This window comes from Cimex lectularius, unplaced genomic scaffold, assembly GCF_000648675.2.
Source record: "Cimex lectularius strain Harlan isolate CLEC.00 unplaced genomic scaffold, Clec_2.1 scaffold40, whole genome shotgun sequence".
Taxonomy (NCBI): domain Eukaryota; kingdom Metazoa; phylum Arthropoda; class Insecta; order Hemiptera; family Cimicidae; genus Cimex; species Cimex lectularius.
In genome coordinates this window covers 837,251-855,197 of record NW_019392652.1, presented here as the reverse complement: position 1 = coordinate 855,197, position 17,947 = coordinate 837,251, and the positions used below count along the sequence as shown (strand labels likewise).

Here is a 17,947-nt window from a genome sequence, read left to right as displayed (position 1 = left end):
TTAATCGCAAAAAATTTTTTCAACCCTGTTTTTCTATATAAAGTTTTTTCCAAGTTATTCAACCACCCATCAATTTATTTATATATCATTGTGATCGAAATTTAATTACTTGCTTATGGTACTGAAAGAAAAATTTCGCAACAACTTTCAAACTAAATCGATTAACAGGTCGCTTTTGTGGATCATTAGAGCGCAATTCAATCTGGTGCAAATTTTTGTCCACTTTTCCTAACTGCAGTATCATGTTCAATTTTTCCTGTAATGTATCATACTTTCTACTTCCACACTAAGTCCAAGAAAGTGCAAACTAAACATTATATAGTATGATGGTTTTTTCTATGAGTGTTAAAACGTGTTAAATACTTTCGTTTTCTTTTTGGATTATTTGTAAGCACCAAAAGTCTAAGAATCAATTTGTATTTACGTACAATTATTTATGTGCGAAATATTTGCTTTAAGTTGGTATGTGTGAAACATAATTTGCTCCAAGCTGAAGCGCGAACAAATTAAAGTTTTCTTTTTTAGCCAACGGCCCAATAAAAAAGATAGGGGTTGAAATAGAATTTAAACACATTCTGTATTATTATCGAACACTATGCCATAAGCATGTATTATTTAAACAACAAGTGAAAGAAATCATTTATTTTCGGATAGTTGAGACAGCTCTATTTTTGGATTTATTCTAACATTTGTCCAAAACATTATTTATTAAAAAGTGACATATTAAATCAGACGATTTTGCAGTTGAACATCACTGTCAATTTGGGTGCAGATTTACCGTTTTCTGTCTGTTTTCACATACCATTACGTTTAACCGAAAGAGGGTGGATAACAAAATTATTGCCCCAAAGATTTACATTGTACTTATATATTTTATATCAACTTATTTCCTTAAATAAATATTATTTTTTTTATTGTTATATTTATACAATCTGTATATGGACGATACTCTGGACCAACTACAATCAATAATTTTTAAATGGCACGAAACTATCATTTCTAACGTTGTTGTATGAAGCACGTACATATATTAATTTTGAAACGACACAATATCATATTTCAACAACTATCATGAAACTTTTCCAATAGTGAATGTGGAAGCGTCTGCGATGACTTTCACTGATGTTTCCAGGCAGAATAATGGATGTAGGAAGGGAAATATATATTGGTCGATAAACACCCTCCTCGCTTTATGGTTTTGTTTAATACAATATATAATAGAGTCAACATTATATTGAAATGCATTGTTTCCAGTTATCCAGAATTTCTCTGTTCAAAATTAAAATGTGAACAGTATGGAAACTTTATTTTTAGTACTAGTGACAGGTTATTCCAATGTGACCTATAGATTGCTAAGTTTGATCGAGATTAATAATGAAATTACTAAAGAACTTTGTTGTTTAAACATTATGAGATAAATACAGATTTTGTTTTAGCTGTTTTTTATTACAACCATTTTTTATTAGTCGTATAAGCGTGCCTAAAGATGGATGGTTTGAACCCCAACTGAACTGGAAAAGTTGTTAAAAATTTATTTTCCTTGATATATTGGAAACTTCAGCAAATAAACAATGTTCGTCATATTAAATTTATTGGAAGAGAATACATGAAATGAAACGAAATGAAATCACTCGATACTTCTATGTATGTTATCAAAACGTGCTGGTTTTCTTGCAAAGAGTTACCTTGAGGAAGACTAGCGGTGGACATGAGGCAAGCTTCTCGATTACTGCGTGGCTCGTTTTGTTTTTTTCGAAGGCGGTGCCCAATTTCAAGTGATCCTTCGGCCGTGCCCTGTGCTATTGTTGTGCATCCCCACTCTGGACCGTAATTACGTCCGTATTGCCTAAAAAGTCGAAAGGAAATCAAAAGAAATATTGTAAAAAATATATAACAATAGAGAAACGGTTTTGCCTTTAAAGGGAAAGGGAGGGTGAGCACGATTTTCAAACTTATTACGAAATCACTCTACCCGACTGGGGAATGAAGGGAACCTATTTTTCCAGTAGGTAAGTCAATATATTTTTACAGTAAAGATATAAAACCAATGTACAAACAATGGTTGAGAAATTATATTAATTTTAGATTTCAAACATAATCAAACATTGAGATGTTTTTGTAAGTATATGTCTGGCGAGAACTGTAGTTTAATTGCATCCTATCTTGTGAGTGTATTTATTAATTTAAAAGTAATAACTTTATTTCCTTCTCGATTCTGGATTATACAATAAAACAGTGAGCGATCAATGTTTAGCTCTGATACTTCTAAGTATACTAAATAATCCAAATATAAAAATTAAATTCAAAGATCATTCAAGAAAAGCGCCCGCGTGAAACAACTTTGTCTCCAGACGTCTCCAGCACAGAAACAACACTAAAAGCTTCACAAGCACGTTCACACGAATTATACAAACTGCACACTCGGGCGTTAGGACAAAGTTCATACATACATGATAATAAAAAAGGTATATTTTTTATTAGAACGATCTTCCCAATGATAGGAGAGCGCAATAACTTAAATTGCAACCCTGGTGTTCAAAAATAAAATGCTCTGTGTAACGTAGACTTACCTGAAGACCGTTATCAGTTCCTAGCCGAATGAAGGGTGTTGGAAGAGTGTAAGGTTGATGGGGACTTGAGACAATTATTCAATGAGTGTTATTGACATTTTGAATGGTAAGGATTGATACGGTTTAAATATCTGATGAATGCATTAAAATAAATGAACTATCTCGTAACAGAATTCAACTACGTATAAATAACAAAAATAACTTCACTAATTTCGTGGTCCGTTTGACCAATTAATATATTACAATTAATTAAGGTTTTTTAGTTGAGATAAAAAAGTCAATGGCACGAGCGGGATTCGAACCCACGATCTTCGGCTAGATACGCCGATGCTCTACCACTTGAGCTACCGTGACCTCGATCCACTCGGACACTAACTTCCTATCTCAACCCCACCTTTTGAATTTTCCCTCCTTTTTGAAATTTTTCAAATTTTGAGATGAGAAGTTAGTGTCTGAGTGGATCGAGGTCACAATAGCTCAATTGGTAGAGCAGCGGCGTATCTAGCCGAAGATCGTAGGTTCGAATCCCGCTCGTGCCATTGACTTTTTTATCTCAAATAAAAAACTTAATTAATTGTAACAAAAATAACACTTACCCTTGCATATCTAATGTTTGATGTGTCATTTCTTTACGTCTTTTTATCATTACAAGTATGCTGTTAGCGTATTGTTAGTAAAAAAATGTTCGTTTGGAGGAAAGAATTTTTATTACTTTAAAACTTTAATGATTTTATCTGTTAGTTAAAAATGAAGTATATCTACAAATTGTATATATCACTATAATAATATTTATCATTTTCTTCTTCATGGACGTGCATTCATTTGATTGATGTTCATTTATTTGTTGAAACCACCAACCGTGCAGACGGACTATTGATTAATATTATTATTCTATTTTAAATACAATTTATCCAAACATTTGGGCAAGCATTTGATTGGAATTTTTTTTTAAATGGGCAATTTCCTGAGAACGAAGCATCTTTTCTTTGATCGAGCAACTCAACTAAGGAAAATCGGGCCAGAATAGGCATTATACAATATTTCCTCATCAATATTTTCCTGTCGGGTGACGCAGCAAATACTACTCGGAAGTTAATCAACCAATCAAATTTACCGTGCTAAACGAATTCTAGTTCAATTTCGTTCATTGATTAAGCAAGTTAACAATTAATTGAAGTATAATTACCGAAAGAAATAGTATTTTTAAATTTTAATATATAATTAAAAAACAACCTCGTGGTCACTTGATACTATAACTTTTAAAAAATAAATGGTGCAGGGCAACACTTTATAATAATAAAAGTATATTATGCATTTTTTTATCAGTTAAATAATGGATAATAATTTGGGCTCTGGAAAATTGTGTTTACAAAATTTAAACTCGTTTAATAAAAGGAAAAAATTCTGGTTGATTTTAAAGCCATGATATTAAATAAATTATAGCTGTTTGTTAGTTTCTGTCCTTTTTCTAGTAGATTAATGCTTGGCATGAAATTGTTTACCTTTAAATACTCAAACCCCGTTACAGTTAATACATTTTTTGTGGGTATAAGAAATATTATTTTTAAAACATTTCACAAAGAACGTTTTCCGGAACACCAATTTTTCAATTTCCAACCACCTATATGACAATAAATCACAATTTAAACCAGGTTTTTGCAAATTAGGAAGTTTAAGCTACAGTGTTATTCATCTGCTATTCCGAGGTACGGCCAATGAGGCTGAGTTAACCGTTTTACCTGTGGCTCACCCCACAAAAAGGTAATCCCCCGATCAGGGCGTTTATTGCAGCTTGGGGTCGGTTGAGGGAATCGTTCAGAGTTCAGTTCAGCGGCCAATATGAACCAATATTTATTCATAACAAAATAGTTTGTAGAAAGTTGAAAACCCGGCCAAGTTTATTTTTATAAAAATCAAAATATCAAGAAATTCTGAGAGACGTTTTGTATGACTTCATTTTGATAAATTTCGAATTTATAGTTTTAAAATAAAAAAAATCGATATGGTCCTTTTCTATTTAGTCTAGAATATATTTTTATATATTTTGTCCACACCCAGGTTTTTCAGTGAAACTTGCCAAATGTTCCATATTTGCGTGATATGGTGATGCGACAAAGCAAGGTTGTAGTAAAATGAGTCATCATGATAAAGTGTGTAAACATATTTTTTTTTGCTTCATTAGACCAGAATGAACGATGTTTTTAAAACATTTAGTTGTAAATCTATTGAATTACCTTTAACCTTTAAAATGATTTTTAGGTTATCGTTCGTTCACAAAGTCAAAATTGTAGTAAAAATAATGTGGCATCTGCAGGTTTTTTACTACTGTATTTTGATATCAATAACAGGCAATGAATAAAAAATGGATTTTGTGAAGGGCATATTTCACTAGAACAAATTTCAATAAAAAAGTCGAAATTTAAAACGTTCAGACAATGCCCACTTTTGCAATTTTCTTGAAAACAATTTACACAAGTACTGTATTTTGTGCGTACTTTTACAATAGCCAAGCATTTGGACAAGCACACCAAAATTAAGTTCTCGCGTAGAATTAATTGATGAGTTTAAAAGCACTGCTTTCCCACCCACGACTGCTACAATGTAAAAAATAAAAATAAAAGAAATGTGTAGGTGGTTCAGCGAACGGTTCAGAATAGACGTCGCGGACCAAGAGGTAAAATTTCTTCCATCACAACGAGGCATGATCGATCGACGAGAAACTTCCCCCGAGTTAGGTCCATTTCAATCAAACGCGATTCGACATATCCATGAGTCACCGAAATGTACATGTTTTCACACGAGCCGACGTCAAGCTGAGCGTCGCCGGGAAACTTCAATCGTTCGACGCAAATGATAAACTTCGCTTCGCAATTTGTTATCTGGCATGAAAAGTAGATTCTTTAAAACATAATAAAACGGATAATAAAATTATATTTTAATGGGTTATCATCAATCTCTTTTCATGTCATGTTCATTCAGAAAGCTACCATTCTTTGTGCATTGTAATTTGATGGAAAATTTTTGCTAACTTTTGATGAGCATATGAATAAATTTCTACTACTTTTAAATATCACAATTAATATGAAATAACTTGATGTAAATCTCGTGCAAATTCCAAAATTGTTTAAGTCCTACTTTTAAATACAGAATATCTGCATTGTCTTCGAAAAAGTGGATATTCTTGTACACTGAACAGCCAAAAAATTGTTAGAATTCTATTTTATTTACAGAACGGTTTCGATTCATTTATTATTTTCATTAATTTACGCTCAAAATTTTGATTTACAAAAATATTAGATGTAAAATTGATAATAATGATGAAAATATAACAAAAGAATTGAAACTTGATATTCATCAGAGCTCTTCAATTCTTCAGAAATAATAATCCGGCGTTATCTTGGAATAATTTTAGTATGGATTGGTCATAGGACGTTTATTAATAGAACATTGTTTAACATTTCCGCCATATAGATTATCGGGGAAGACGTACTGTTTGGAACATTTTTTATATTTTTTTATTATTTCCTGTACAACAAAATTAGACATTTAACGATATATTGTTATTGAAAGATCTGTCGGACCGCGTTGATGGGGTTGGCGGAGAGGAGCAGGCCATTGCCAGAACTCCCAAGGTTGTGGATTGTATGTTAATTTGGGGTTAGGAGGTCACGAGGCCACCGTCTTTTTAGGCGGCGTGAGTATTGTTAGGATGGGATGTTGAAAAGAGGGCTGAGCTAGTGGATTGGTGTGGGAAGAAAGCTTGGAGTGGAAGTTGTGAAAACGTGTTTGGAATGAGATGACGAAGTCTTTGTGGATGGTATGGTTGGTGCGCGGAGGATGTGACGGAGGTCTTTTGATTGAAAGGATTGGATTCTTTGGATGTTGAGTGAAGTGAAGCTGCACCCCACAGCTCGCCTCCTTAAATCCAATTGGTCTAATTAATGCCTTGTATGTTGTGATTACTCTTTATGGATTTAGGTCTAAGTGAGCGTCTGAGTTGTCAGTCTTCAGTTCAGTTCTTGTCTTTTTTGTGTTACGATCATGTTCCATTAAGTCTGCTGTCAAATTAGAACCCAAGGAAGCGGATTTGTCGGATGGGGTGATTATCTTACTGTGAATACAATGGTGGGCCACAGCCCTTCTAAGTGTGAACGTCACGTGCCGGCTTTTTTGTACATTTGGCTTGATGCGCCGCCGAGTGCACCAGTTGGTCTAGATGGTATTTGATTGCTGTTGCTGCAAAGATAGAAGGTAGGGATGTAAGGAGAGGATTGTGATATCGTCCGCGAAGGTCATGATGTGAATGGCTGGGTGGGTAGGTATGTCAGGGATGTAGAGAGTGTAGAAGATTGGTCCTAGGCATTATTTGGAATATTTGGATGATAGAAGATCTACATGTTATGTCCAAAAGTTGGAGACTTAGACATAAAACTAGAAATGGGGCATTTGAGAAACTGTTTACTCGTATCGTATGAAAGTATGTACACCCTAGTGAAAGGGATAGGGATAATAGAGGCGGCCACAAGGCCTTCTGCACCTCGATCTGAGTAGATCTATTGTTCTTCTCTAGTTTTATAACTCCCTGGCCTGGTTTAGGTTGTTTTATGTCTCCATAGCCTTGCCACCGGCTCCTTAGTGTAGAGATTTGCTTGTGGCTTTTCTTCTCCTAGTTGGAAGTATCTGTATGTATATATACTTACACCGAAACGCAGAACGTATTCCTCCTCTTTTTCCAGACAATATCTGCACAGTGTTTCTTCAGTTTATGCACTTATCCGGTGCATAAGGGCGGTGTATCTTGGGCGGCAGGGCCCTGTCATGAGGCGAAACAGATTCCTGGATCTGTTGCGGTTACCCTCCAATAATTCCTATGACAGGCTTGCGGATGGCCCTTCTATGAATTGTTGTACTGTTCCACCAGGTTTTGCACTCATAAGAATCCGTTTTGTTTGGTCCTTTTTTGTGACAGAATGCTAGGCCACAGAAGGGTTCGGGACATAGAGGATTCATATTGGCTCCTTTTTTTGCCAACATGTCTACTTTTTTATTGCCTGCCGAATGCCCAGGGCCAGAGCATTGATGTCACTGACTTATGCAAGAGCTTCCATAAAATTCCATACGTTTTTTGCTTAACATGAGGTTATGGCCTAAGGGCCGCATGAATGTCAGAGCCCTAAGTGCCGAAATATATCTTTGAGTTAGTAATATTTCTTATTAGAGCAAACTTGATGGATTAAGAGATAAATTTGTCCGTCAATCTCTCAATCAAGGCTCGCCAACATTATTTGAGATTATCTATTAGGATTTGGTATACTGATTTGCTAATGATTAGATGATGATAATGATTATTAGAATATTATATTTAGATCTAATGTAAACATGATACAATGCAGCTAATTTGAGGTGCACCATCTCTTATAAAGCCGACCGAATATACGGTTTTTATAGATTTTACATCAAAATGGTATTTTCACAGATGAACCACATTAGTTGAGAAATTTATGTTTCATTTAGGTAAATTGAATAACATCCATGTGCCTTATAATTTTATGTACAAACAAATAATATTTTAATTTTATTTTATATGACCTGAATCGTTCAATTCTACGAGAAATAACACGAGGTAATAAAGGTAGTTAAAATTTAGAGATTTTTAATCTATTTTATACGTTGATTGGAGATTTGTACCTTTTTATAAAAATTAACAAATTAAATTATTTATCTTATAATCCCGAATTTTGATCATCATCCCACTACGCATCGGTCCGGTTTCGTCGTGGCCTTTAAACTTGGTAATTAATAATTCTCCCCTTTAATAATAACGGTTTTAATATTCTAATCTCTAGTAATAGGGAATGTTGCTAACAGCCTGAGCGGGCTTGATGGGTCCGATGCAAATTAACGGAAATACGATCCGGCTTTTCCCTCCCGGAAGAAATTATATCCTCCCTTAAATTATCAAGGGAATAATTATCGGCGAATCGTTATCACATGTTAATGTTATCTCATGATTAGCGATCGATACGTTGCAAAATATTTTGAACTGAGCTGCATAACAAATAACTACAACCAATGTTTCTCATGTCTTTTTTCATACTTGTACTTCTTTCTAGCAAACAATGGATTGATAAAGTTTTATACTTTTTGAAAATGATGGTTCTCTTCACAGATTTTTGTTTCTAACGATTTTGATTTCGAGAAATAAATGTTTATCGTCAGGTTATGGTGACTTGCGGATCAATCGCATTCCAAATGAGCTGATTTTTAATGCTCCTCAATTTTGAACGTGAGCAAAACTTAGTTTAGTTAAAAACTTAGTTATTTCCATATTTAATTTTACATTTTTTATTGCAACTTTCTCATACCAATCTAGTTTTCTCTCTTTACTGAAACTGTGTAGCCCTATTGTATTTATTTAAATAAAGATATCAGGGATGAAGCAATGTAAGTGAACAAAAACACTCCTTTTTCCGCTGTCGAGCTTTCGGCTGTATTTAACGCCTTCCACAGGACTCTATTTAATTACAATCATTGTTACGCTACTAATTTACATATATAACATTATAATGATAAATCAACAACATAACAATCAATTCGGACATGTGGTCCAAATAGAAGAGGCCATTTGTATTTAAATTAAAATTAAAATTGTGATTTGTTTTATTTCGATAGTCTTCCAATTCAAGTAATTTTGTTCGATTTAGGGAAGTTTTTTTGTTAAATGCTCGTTTCAATTTATTTACCGCTCAATTATGTTTGTAAGGCGTAAGTATGGCGGATTCGAATGCAGGACCATTGGTTTCGAATCCGGGACGTTACCTTACCGTGATGAGCTCCGTGTCCCGTAAAAATTGCGGCCTCTAAAAAAACTATACACCGCTAATTTTTGACATTTTTTTACTAACAACCTATCAACAAAAACTGATTGATATCCATTTCTAACCATCTCACGGTTTCCGAATAATCATCGACTAAAAGTCACTAATCACCACACGTTTTAGAAAAACATTTTCTTTATCGTGCCAACGTTTCGATCTTTAGAGATCATCTTCAGGGCCTTGGGTTTATAAACATTGTTTTAATTTTACAAATATATGTAGGATGTGGAAAAACAATAGGAATTTATACAACGCTAAAAAATTTTAGATTAAAAAATATTTGAATTTACACAATGCTAGCCTATTTTAGATTTAAAAAAGAATGAATTTATACAATTCTAGAATATTTTAGATTAAAAAGAATGAATTTATACAATGCTATTTATACAATATTTATACAACCGGTCACTGGTATCTGAGAAAACATCTACACAACATGGGTATATACAGCGATGACCCCATTTGCAGATTATGTAATGAGGAGAAGGAAACAGCCACTCATATCATCTTCGAATGCGAAGCAACAGCTCAATGGAGGTTTAACCTAGCGTACGAAAAAGACACAGGGAACCAAATTGCAGCAATAACAGTCAATGACTTGATGCTTCTGAGAAGAAGGATTGAGTCTATTGACTAAACTAGGGAACTGGGAAGGTACAATAAGCCAGAAGGCTGCAGTGCCCGGGGAGTGCAAACCCCGCTTCCTAGTATCCTTTTCTACCATACCATACCATATACAATATTTCAGATTAAATATACAATGCTAAAAAAATTTAGATTCAATCAAAGTATTCTTACTCACTCAAAGTGTTTGTTTTCCCTGTAGTTTTGTGATCCTTATGAGTCGTGTTAAGATCGCAAGTGAGATATTCAGTTTTATATATATATGTTGGATTTTGAAGGGGGTGAGGAAGTCGGGATAGAACGACATTTTTATATAAGGAATCGGCTTATTTGAGGCGAAAGGAGCCGACAATGGGAAAAAAACGTCGGTAATGGTTCGGCCTGATTATCCTTTCAAGATTATACATACGGGGATAATTAGGGAAAAAAACAAATTGTTGAAGAATTAGACTATGCAGAAATGTGTTGTGATTAGTGACCGTTAATGGATATTTATTTAGAAATCGTGAGATGCGGTCTGGTGTAATTTTTTTTTCAGAAAAACATTTTCTTTGTCGTGCCAACGTTTCGATCTTTATTGAGATCATCTTCAGGGCCTGGATTTACAAACATTGTTTATACATTACAATTACATTTTGGATGTGGAAAAGTGCATTTACACAATGCAAAATATATTTTTTTATATATTCAATCAAAGTATTTCTACTCACTCAAAGTGTTTGTCTTCTGTGTAATTGTGCCATTCTTGCGTGTCGTGTCGAGAGTGCCAGTTAGATTTTGCTATTTTGTGTTTATATACGTTGGATTTTGAAGGGATGGGGAAGGATATCGGTATAGGAAAGACAAAATGTATTTTCTATACCGATATCCTTCCCCATCCCTTCAAAATCCAACGTATATATGTTAATTTATACAATACAAAAAATATTTTTTATATACAATCAAAGTATTTAGAAATACTTCTTTCCACATCCTACATGTATTCGTTAAATTTAAACAATTTTTGTAAATCCTAGGCCCTGAAGATGATCTCAATAAAAGATCGAAACGTGTAGAGATTAGTGACCGTTAAACGATAGTTATTCAGATATCGTGAGATGCGGTCGGGAGTGATGTAGTGAAGATGATCTCAATAAAAGATCGAAACGTTGGCACGATAAAGAAAATGTTTTTCTGAAACCTACATCACTCCCGACCGCATCTCACGATATCTGAATAAAGATCGAAACGTTGGCACGATAAAGAAAATGTTTTTCTGAAACCTACATCACACCGGACCGCATCTCACGATTTCTGAATAACTATGTAGAAATGTTTTATGTATAGAATGTGATGATTGTTTCATATGTTATATTATATGTTTTGTGTGATGTGATGATGATGTGATGTGATATGTATGTTATCGATATTGAATTTGATTAATGATATTGTCGTAGCTGCAACTGAGTTTACATGTGTCTGTTATGTAATTGATGCTGTGTTTATCTCTGTTGATGTAAACCATTTCTAAAAAGTTACATTTATATTTGTTTTGTTCTGTGTGTAATATTTTTGGATTGTTGAAGTCGAAATTGTGTTTGCGTTCAAAATGGTGGGTATTGAATGCTGTAGGATTTTGCTTGGGGTTTTTTTTTTAACTCAGAGATATGCTGCTTTACTCTCTTATCGATATATTGGGATGTAAAACCGATTTAAGTTGCCGGACAATTTGAACAATTGATTTTGCAAATTACGTCAGATTTATTTGTTACTGGTGTGGGATCTTTAATTTTGGAAAAAAGTGTATGAGAATAATATTTGTTTTGTAATTCATTTTTTACGCATGTTCAAAACGGCTTAAAAACCAGCTTCCTTCATCCATTTGATCGGTAAGTGTCACCTTACAAATCACCTTCGAGAGAGGTGTTTGTAATTTATTCACTCTGACGATGAGCCTTCAATACTCAAAGTCGGCTATAAACAAAAATCTCTGAGTAGAACCATCATTTACAAAATGTTGATAAAGTTTGGGTTAAACGATTTTAATTGTACAACACATTCAAAACCTTGTAATATTTTCTTCATATATTACACGCGCACATTTGTTCTTAGGTTTTCAGAATAAAAAACATTGTTGTTACATCCTTGCTCAGAGACCTGTTGAAATTCACCCTTCTTTGCCTTACAAGTTTAATCAAATCAGATGCTAATTCGCCGATGTCCGTGAACTGATTCCAAGAGAGAAAAAAGTAATGATGGGTAATTAAACAATTGGCTAGCTGGGATTTCATCAGATGGCGAGGTGTCTTACTCCCGTTTGTCTTCGCTTCTAATTCTAGTTCCGGGCAAGTCTATCAATGCAAATCCGCGGGCTATTTCCATATAGATTAGAGGAGTGAGGCGAAACAGTCTCCAGCCCCTTTAAACAATAAATAATAGATTGCGAGGTAAGGGGCAGTCAGCCATCAATCAGATCCTGTGTACAAATTATTCAACCTTACACTCAATCCGATATGAACTAATTAATTACTCGAACACAAAATGAACTCAATTGCTAATCCCGATCTCATCCCGCTGATTTAGTTTGCAAAATTTCAAAACAATGGCTAATTTTTTAAATTCTTTTTGTACTTATTGGTTTTAAACTTATATACATTTTGTAAGTATAAAACAAACGATATTCAAACATACAGTTCAATGTCTTAACCCTGAACTCAATATCTTGTGGAAACCGAACAACATGCAGAAGGTGATAAATACTTATTGTTTATTTATGTTATTTTTAACTTAGAATAAATTTCTTGAGTTTTTAATGAACCTGAAATTTGGTCATTTCTTCTTCGGCTTCTCATCATCTTCAAAAGTTGATTTTAAGTAAATTAATGTAATTCCAATTGAAAATGAGGAGATGGACTAGGACCATAGCAGTTTTTTCGTTAACGTGAGGCCACTTGAAAATAATTTTAAAATTATTATCGTTTCTAAATACTATGTTGAAGCTGGTGTTACACAAGGCTGAGTTTTTGGTTCCACTCTCTTTTCAGGTTCCACTCAATTGGAAACATCTTGATCCAACTAGATACAGTACTCCTCATCAAATATGTACTGTCATTTTTTTCAGCACATCATGTCGTAGTAGTGGCTTTCAGAAATATCTAGGACAGTCTTTCCTGTGTCAAAAAATACAGGATCAGAAGAAAATATACAAAATCACAGAAAATAAACTTTACCTTTCGCTGTTTCTTCTTTTCTTCAATCTATTATATTTTGTTCTTTCTAAGTTTCTATGTTCTATGCTACCAATGTCTTCCACTACTTTGTACTTTAAAAGAACAAAAGTTCTTCGCCTACCGCCCATCCCAACGGTACCATGGTTTGAGGCGAAATACAAGTACAGTCCGGTCGGAACCGATCCTACCCCTTTCTTATGAGGTTTGGTCCACATAATAATTTTTATTGTATTAATAAATATATCTGAATGAAAAAAACTTTTTTTATTTTTAGATAACATTTTGTTGTCTTGATAGACAAACTTTGCAGTTCCATCTGGGGCTGCCAATAAAATAGGTAATGAATAGAGTGGTTCTCAGCACTTAAACGGTTAATTCTCTACTTCTTTAATACTATCACCTGTCACCATTGACAACAATAAAAACAGAAATGCGAAAATTTCATTTTTATTTTTCAATATATACACATGACGATCAATTATAGATTCAAAGCATTAGTAAAATATACTAAATACAAATATGTTGTTTTTAACAGAAATAAAAGGAAATATATTGCCCTATATCAAATAAAAAATCAATAAAAATAAAAGTTTACTATTTATTTGTCATGGTAGTTATTCTGCACTGCCTCAAGCATGTCAGGAATATCATGAAAAGTTAGATTTTCGTTTCTGTTTATTATTGGGTCCACGACCTTTACTCAATCCATCCGATTCCTCGCATAGCCGTATTTTTTAAATATTTATTGCATTTTAAAAAACAACTTTGTAGAAGTTATTGGGTTTACTGCTATAATATATAGAAAAAATGATGACAATTGAAAAATACAATAAAACACAATCATCAGATAGGTTGTACCATAATTTACATTCGTTTCTAGATAAAAAATTTAATAATTCCACAACTACTTGCGTTATGGAATTGTTCCTGTTGGACTTAAAGCCTCTTGGAGGACAAAAGTAATGATAATAGAAAGAAAAAGTACGAAGAGGCATTCGCCCCAACTTGTGTGGTTGAACCAATCTAACCGTACGGAATTGAATTGAGAGGTTCAACCAAAGGTTCCACCTTCAAACAATCCATTCGCTCCAGTCCAAAAACCTCTCTAACCATTGCCAAAGCTCCCTACTTGGTGTCAAAATTCACTCTCTTCACAGACCTTTAAATCCCATTATCTTCGAATCTGTAAAAAGTCGACACAGACGGCTCTATAAAACCCTGGACCATTATCCCAACCCTCATCATTTTTCACTAGATACACTTTCCGACAACCTTTGGAGTGCAATAATCTGTTGCAACATATAAAGAAAAACAATTCAAGGGTATGCAGAGATTTAAACACAAAATTGCTAGCATGGCATTTACGTGAGACTACATACGCACATCTTTAAAAAATATTACTATTTTTAATCTTTAACAAATAAATTAATAAAAATAATTTACAATTAATTAAGGTTTTTAGTTGAGATAAAAAAGTCAATGGAACGAGCGGGATTCGAACCCACGATGTTCGGCTAGATACGCCGCTTCTCTACCACTTGAGCTATCATGACCTCAATCCACCCGGACACCAACTTCCCATCTCAACCCCACATTTTGAATTTTCCCTCCTTTTTGCCATTTTTCAAACGTCGTGTAATCTATTTGATTCTCGGCGACAAATGAAATGGCCACGAGAGCTTTAGTGAAGGTATACATCATTTTAAACTTCTTAAATTCACTAGTTTCGTGGTCCGCTTGACCAATTAATATATTTCAATTAATTAATGTTTTTAGTTGAGATAAAAAAGTCAGTGCCACGTGACTTCGATTAGTGTCCGAGTGGATCGAGCGGTAGAGCAGCGACGTATCTAGCCTAAGATCGTGGGTTCGAATCCCGCTCGTGACACTGACTTTTTTATCTCAACTAAAAACCTTGCCTATTAGAAAGAATTAGTACTAAAAACCTTAATTAATTGTTATATATTAATTGGTCAAGCGGACCACGAAATTGGTGAATTTAATAAAAATCATTGTTAAATCCTATTTTCAGAAACGAGTTTTTCAATATTTCGTTTAAAAAAGTATTCACTAGATAAACAAATGACGTTATAGAAGCGTTGAATAGAAATTTTATTTTATATTGATGAAAAATGAACTGTTTTCTTCTGGTTCAGTAGGTCTAAAACGGCGATAAATGTTCTTTCATAATCTGCACTCTGAAACTGTAAAAATGGTGATAAAGAACAGTAATTGAACTCGGGCATTTCAAACGATTATGAACCATATAAAACGTAATAAAACCGTAGTAAAACGGGCAAGAATAGTTTAATAGCTTAAATCTTTCTAATGCGCCTTCCACCCCTTTGAAAGGAGACGCTGTAAAACTGAAAATCCGCAGTAAGCGTTATTGAATTTCTTAAGACGCAATAAAAAAGAAAAAAGTCCCATTGAAATTCTTTTATTGTAAAGAAGGTTAATTTCGTTGGATTTAAGCGAGTTAAAACTCTTCCACTGGAACATTCCCTTGGGAGGACCCATTACTGAATGAAGCAAATATTGGCTAGCAACGGGTTTAATCAAAAGGAAATGAAAGTTCTACCAGACCACAGACCATAGACTGAATCATCTTTTTCACACATTCGTGCTGAAAATAATCTGCTAATTACGCAAAAATTAACTTTAGCAAGCTAAGCTTTACATCAGAACTACTATTTGATATTTATCGATTAGTTTCCATGAAAAAACCAATATTTTTTTTTTTTTGAAAAAAGGAAAAGAAAAAAGAATGTAGCTTGTAAATTCTCAAACCATGGTTCGAACCATTTATTGTAAAGTTCATTTGCTAGATATAATATTCTTACGTTCGGTAACAATTCTCATCTTTATCTGGAGTTGTTTATTATGCCTCTAAGAAAAGAAATATAAGTTATAAGCGTTAATATAAGTTCATAATTGTTATAATATAATAAAATATAATATCCTATATGTTCTGAGATTGCTGAAGGAACGATAGCAGATACGTCTGTTGTGTTACTGATTATTTAAAATCTTTCAAACGATGGATTGCTTTTACCCTGTTGGCTTTAAATTATAAAAGCTTCTTAAAATTATTATTGCTAATAGAAAAAGAAGATAAAAAAAGAGGTATAATGAAATATTCTTATGAAAGAAATATTTTTTTATTTCACATCATTCTCCAGGTTTAAAAAAATATATAAATTATCAAAACTAACGTGTAAAAATTATATAATATTATAATATTATACGTAAAAATTGCCTTTATATAAAATTAATCTTTGCTTTTACAGTTGGTGCTAGGTAACGAAAGTGATTATTTAAATAGAGCATTAATTTTCATGTAAAGTGTGATTGATTTTTCATCTCGACCATACTTCACATAAAACATATATAAATCAATATTTTATAAAATATTAATTTTTTGTTTTTGTTTCCTGATTAGAAGTAGCTATCAAAAAATTTACCTATTTATGTAACAACCTGGTCCACGGAACCTTATTTTGCTTACATTTACCACTTTTTTAAATTGAGTCGATTTGTGAGTGAAATATTATAGTTTCAATTGCAATATTTAAAAAAAAAAATTTCTTGTGAGAACAGTGGACAAATAAATATTTGAATCTTTTTTGTTAACCGTAAGATTTTAATTGTATTTTACTATCACTAGAACGGCTTTTTAAAAATTTTGCTCAAATTGGGATCCAATCGAAAATTGAAAGAAAAAAAGAAGATAGATTTGTACACTTTTCGTACGGAAAAACTGTGGGACAATTGATCTTATAAAATAAACTAAATTGAGAAGCATTGAACACGTATTTTCCGCTTTTTCAACAGTTTGTTTAATTAGTAACAAAGTTGGCATATAATTGGGATACAACTTTAGTCACCTGTACACATAACATATTAAAATATGTGTTTATCGAAAATGCTATACCTGTTTTAATGCATAATATTAATATTATAGTATAGTAATAATAGTATTGCAATTAATTATTAATAATTAAAATAATTATTATTTTATGGGTAATTTATATACACTACCCAAAAACTAAATAAGTCCGTCGAGTAAACGATTGGGGGGTCTTTCAAAATAAACTATTACTCACCCCAATTCTAATCTTAAATAAATTAACATAATTTTTAATCTTTATGTAAGGTATTTCTTGAAATGAAAAAGTTAGCGTCGCGAGCGGGATTCGAACCCACGACCTTCGGCTAAATCCGCCGCTGCTCTACCGCTTGAGCTGTCATGACTTCGATTCACTAATTTCACATTCATTTCAACGAATACATTACATAAAGATTAATTAATTGAAAGGAGTTATTTGGTCAATCGGACCACGAAATACAATGGATTTAATAAGGAAACGAAGTATATCTTCACTAAAACTCTCCGTGGCCATTTCATTTGTCGCCGAGAATCGAATCCTGATTACACGACATTTGAAAAATGGCAAAAAGGAGAGAAAATTCCAAAGGTGGGTTGAGATGGGAAGTTGATGTCCGAATGGATCGAAGACACGATAGCTCAAGCGGAAGAGCAGTGGCGAATTTAGCCGAAGGTCGTTGGGTCGAATCCCACTCGTGGCACTTGCATTTTCATTTCAACCAAAACCTTACATAAAGAGATTAATATTCAAATCATTAAAAAAGCACTGTAACACAT

The 17,947-nt window shown here is 33.3% G+C and overlaps 1 protein-coding gene across 1 annotated transcript in view; it reads right to left on the bottom strand.

Annotated features, from left to right (window-relative positions):
* The window catches only part of LOC106670097, a 31,843-nt gene extending 30,059 nt beyond the window's left edge, over positions 1 to 1,784 (bottom strand). Inside the window, exon 1 of the mRNA XM_014400114.2 lies at positions 1,686 to 1,784. Coding sequence (XP_014255600.1) covers positions 1,686 to 1,710 — 25 coding nt within the window. The 5' untranslated portion in view covers positions 1,711 to 1,784. The remainder of the gene's footprint in view (positions 1 to 1,685) is intronic.
* Between the last annotated feature and the right edge of the window lie 16,163 nt (positions 1,785 to 17,947).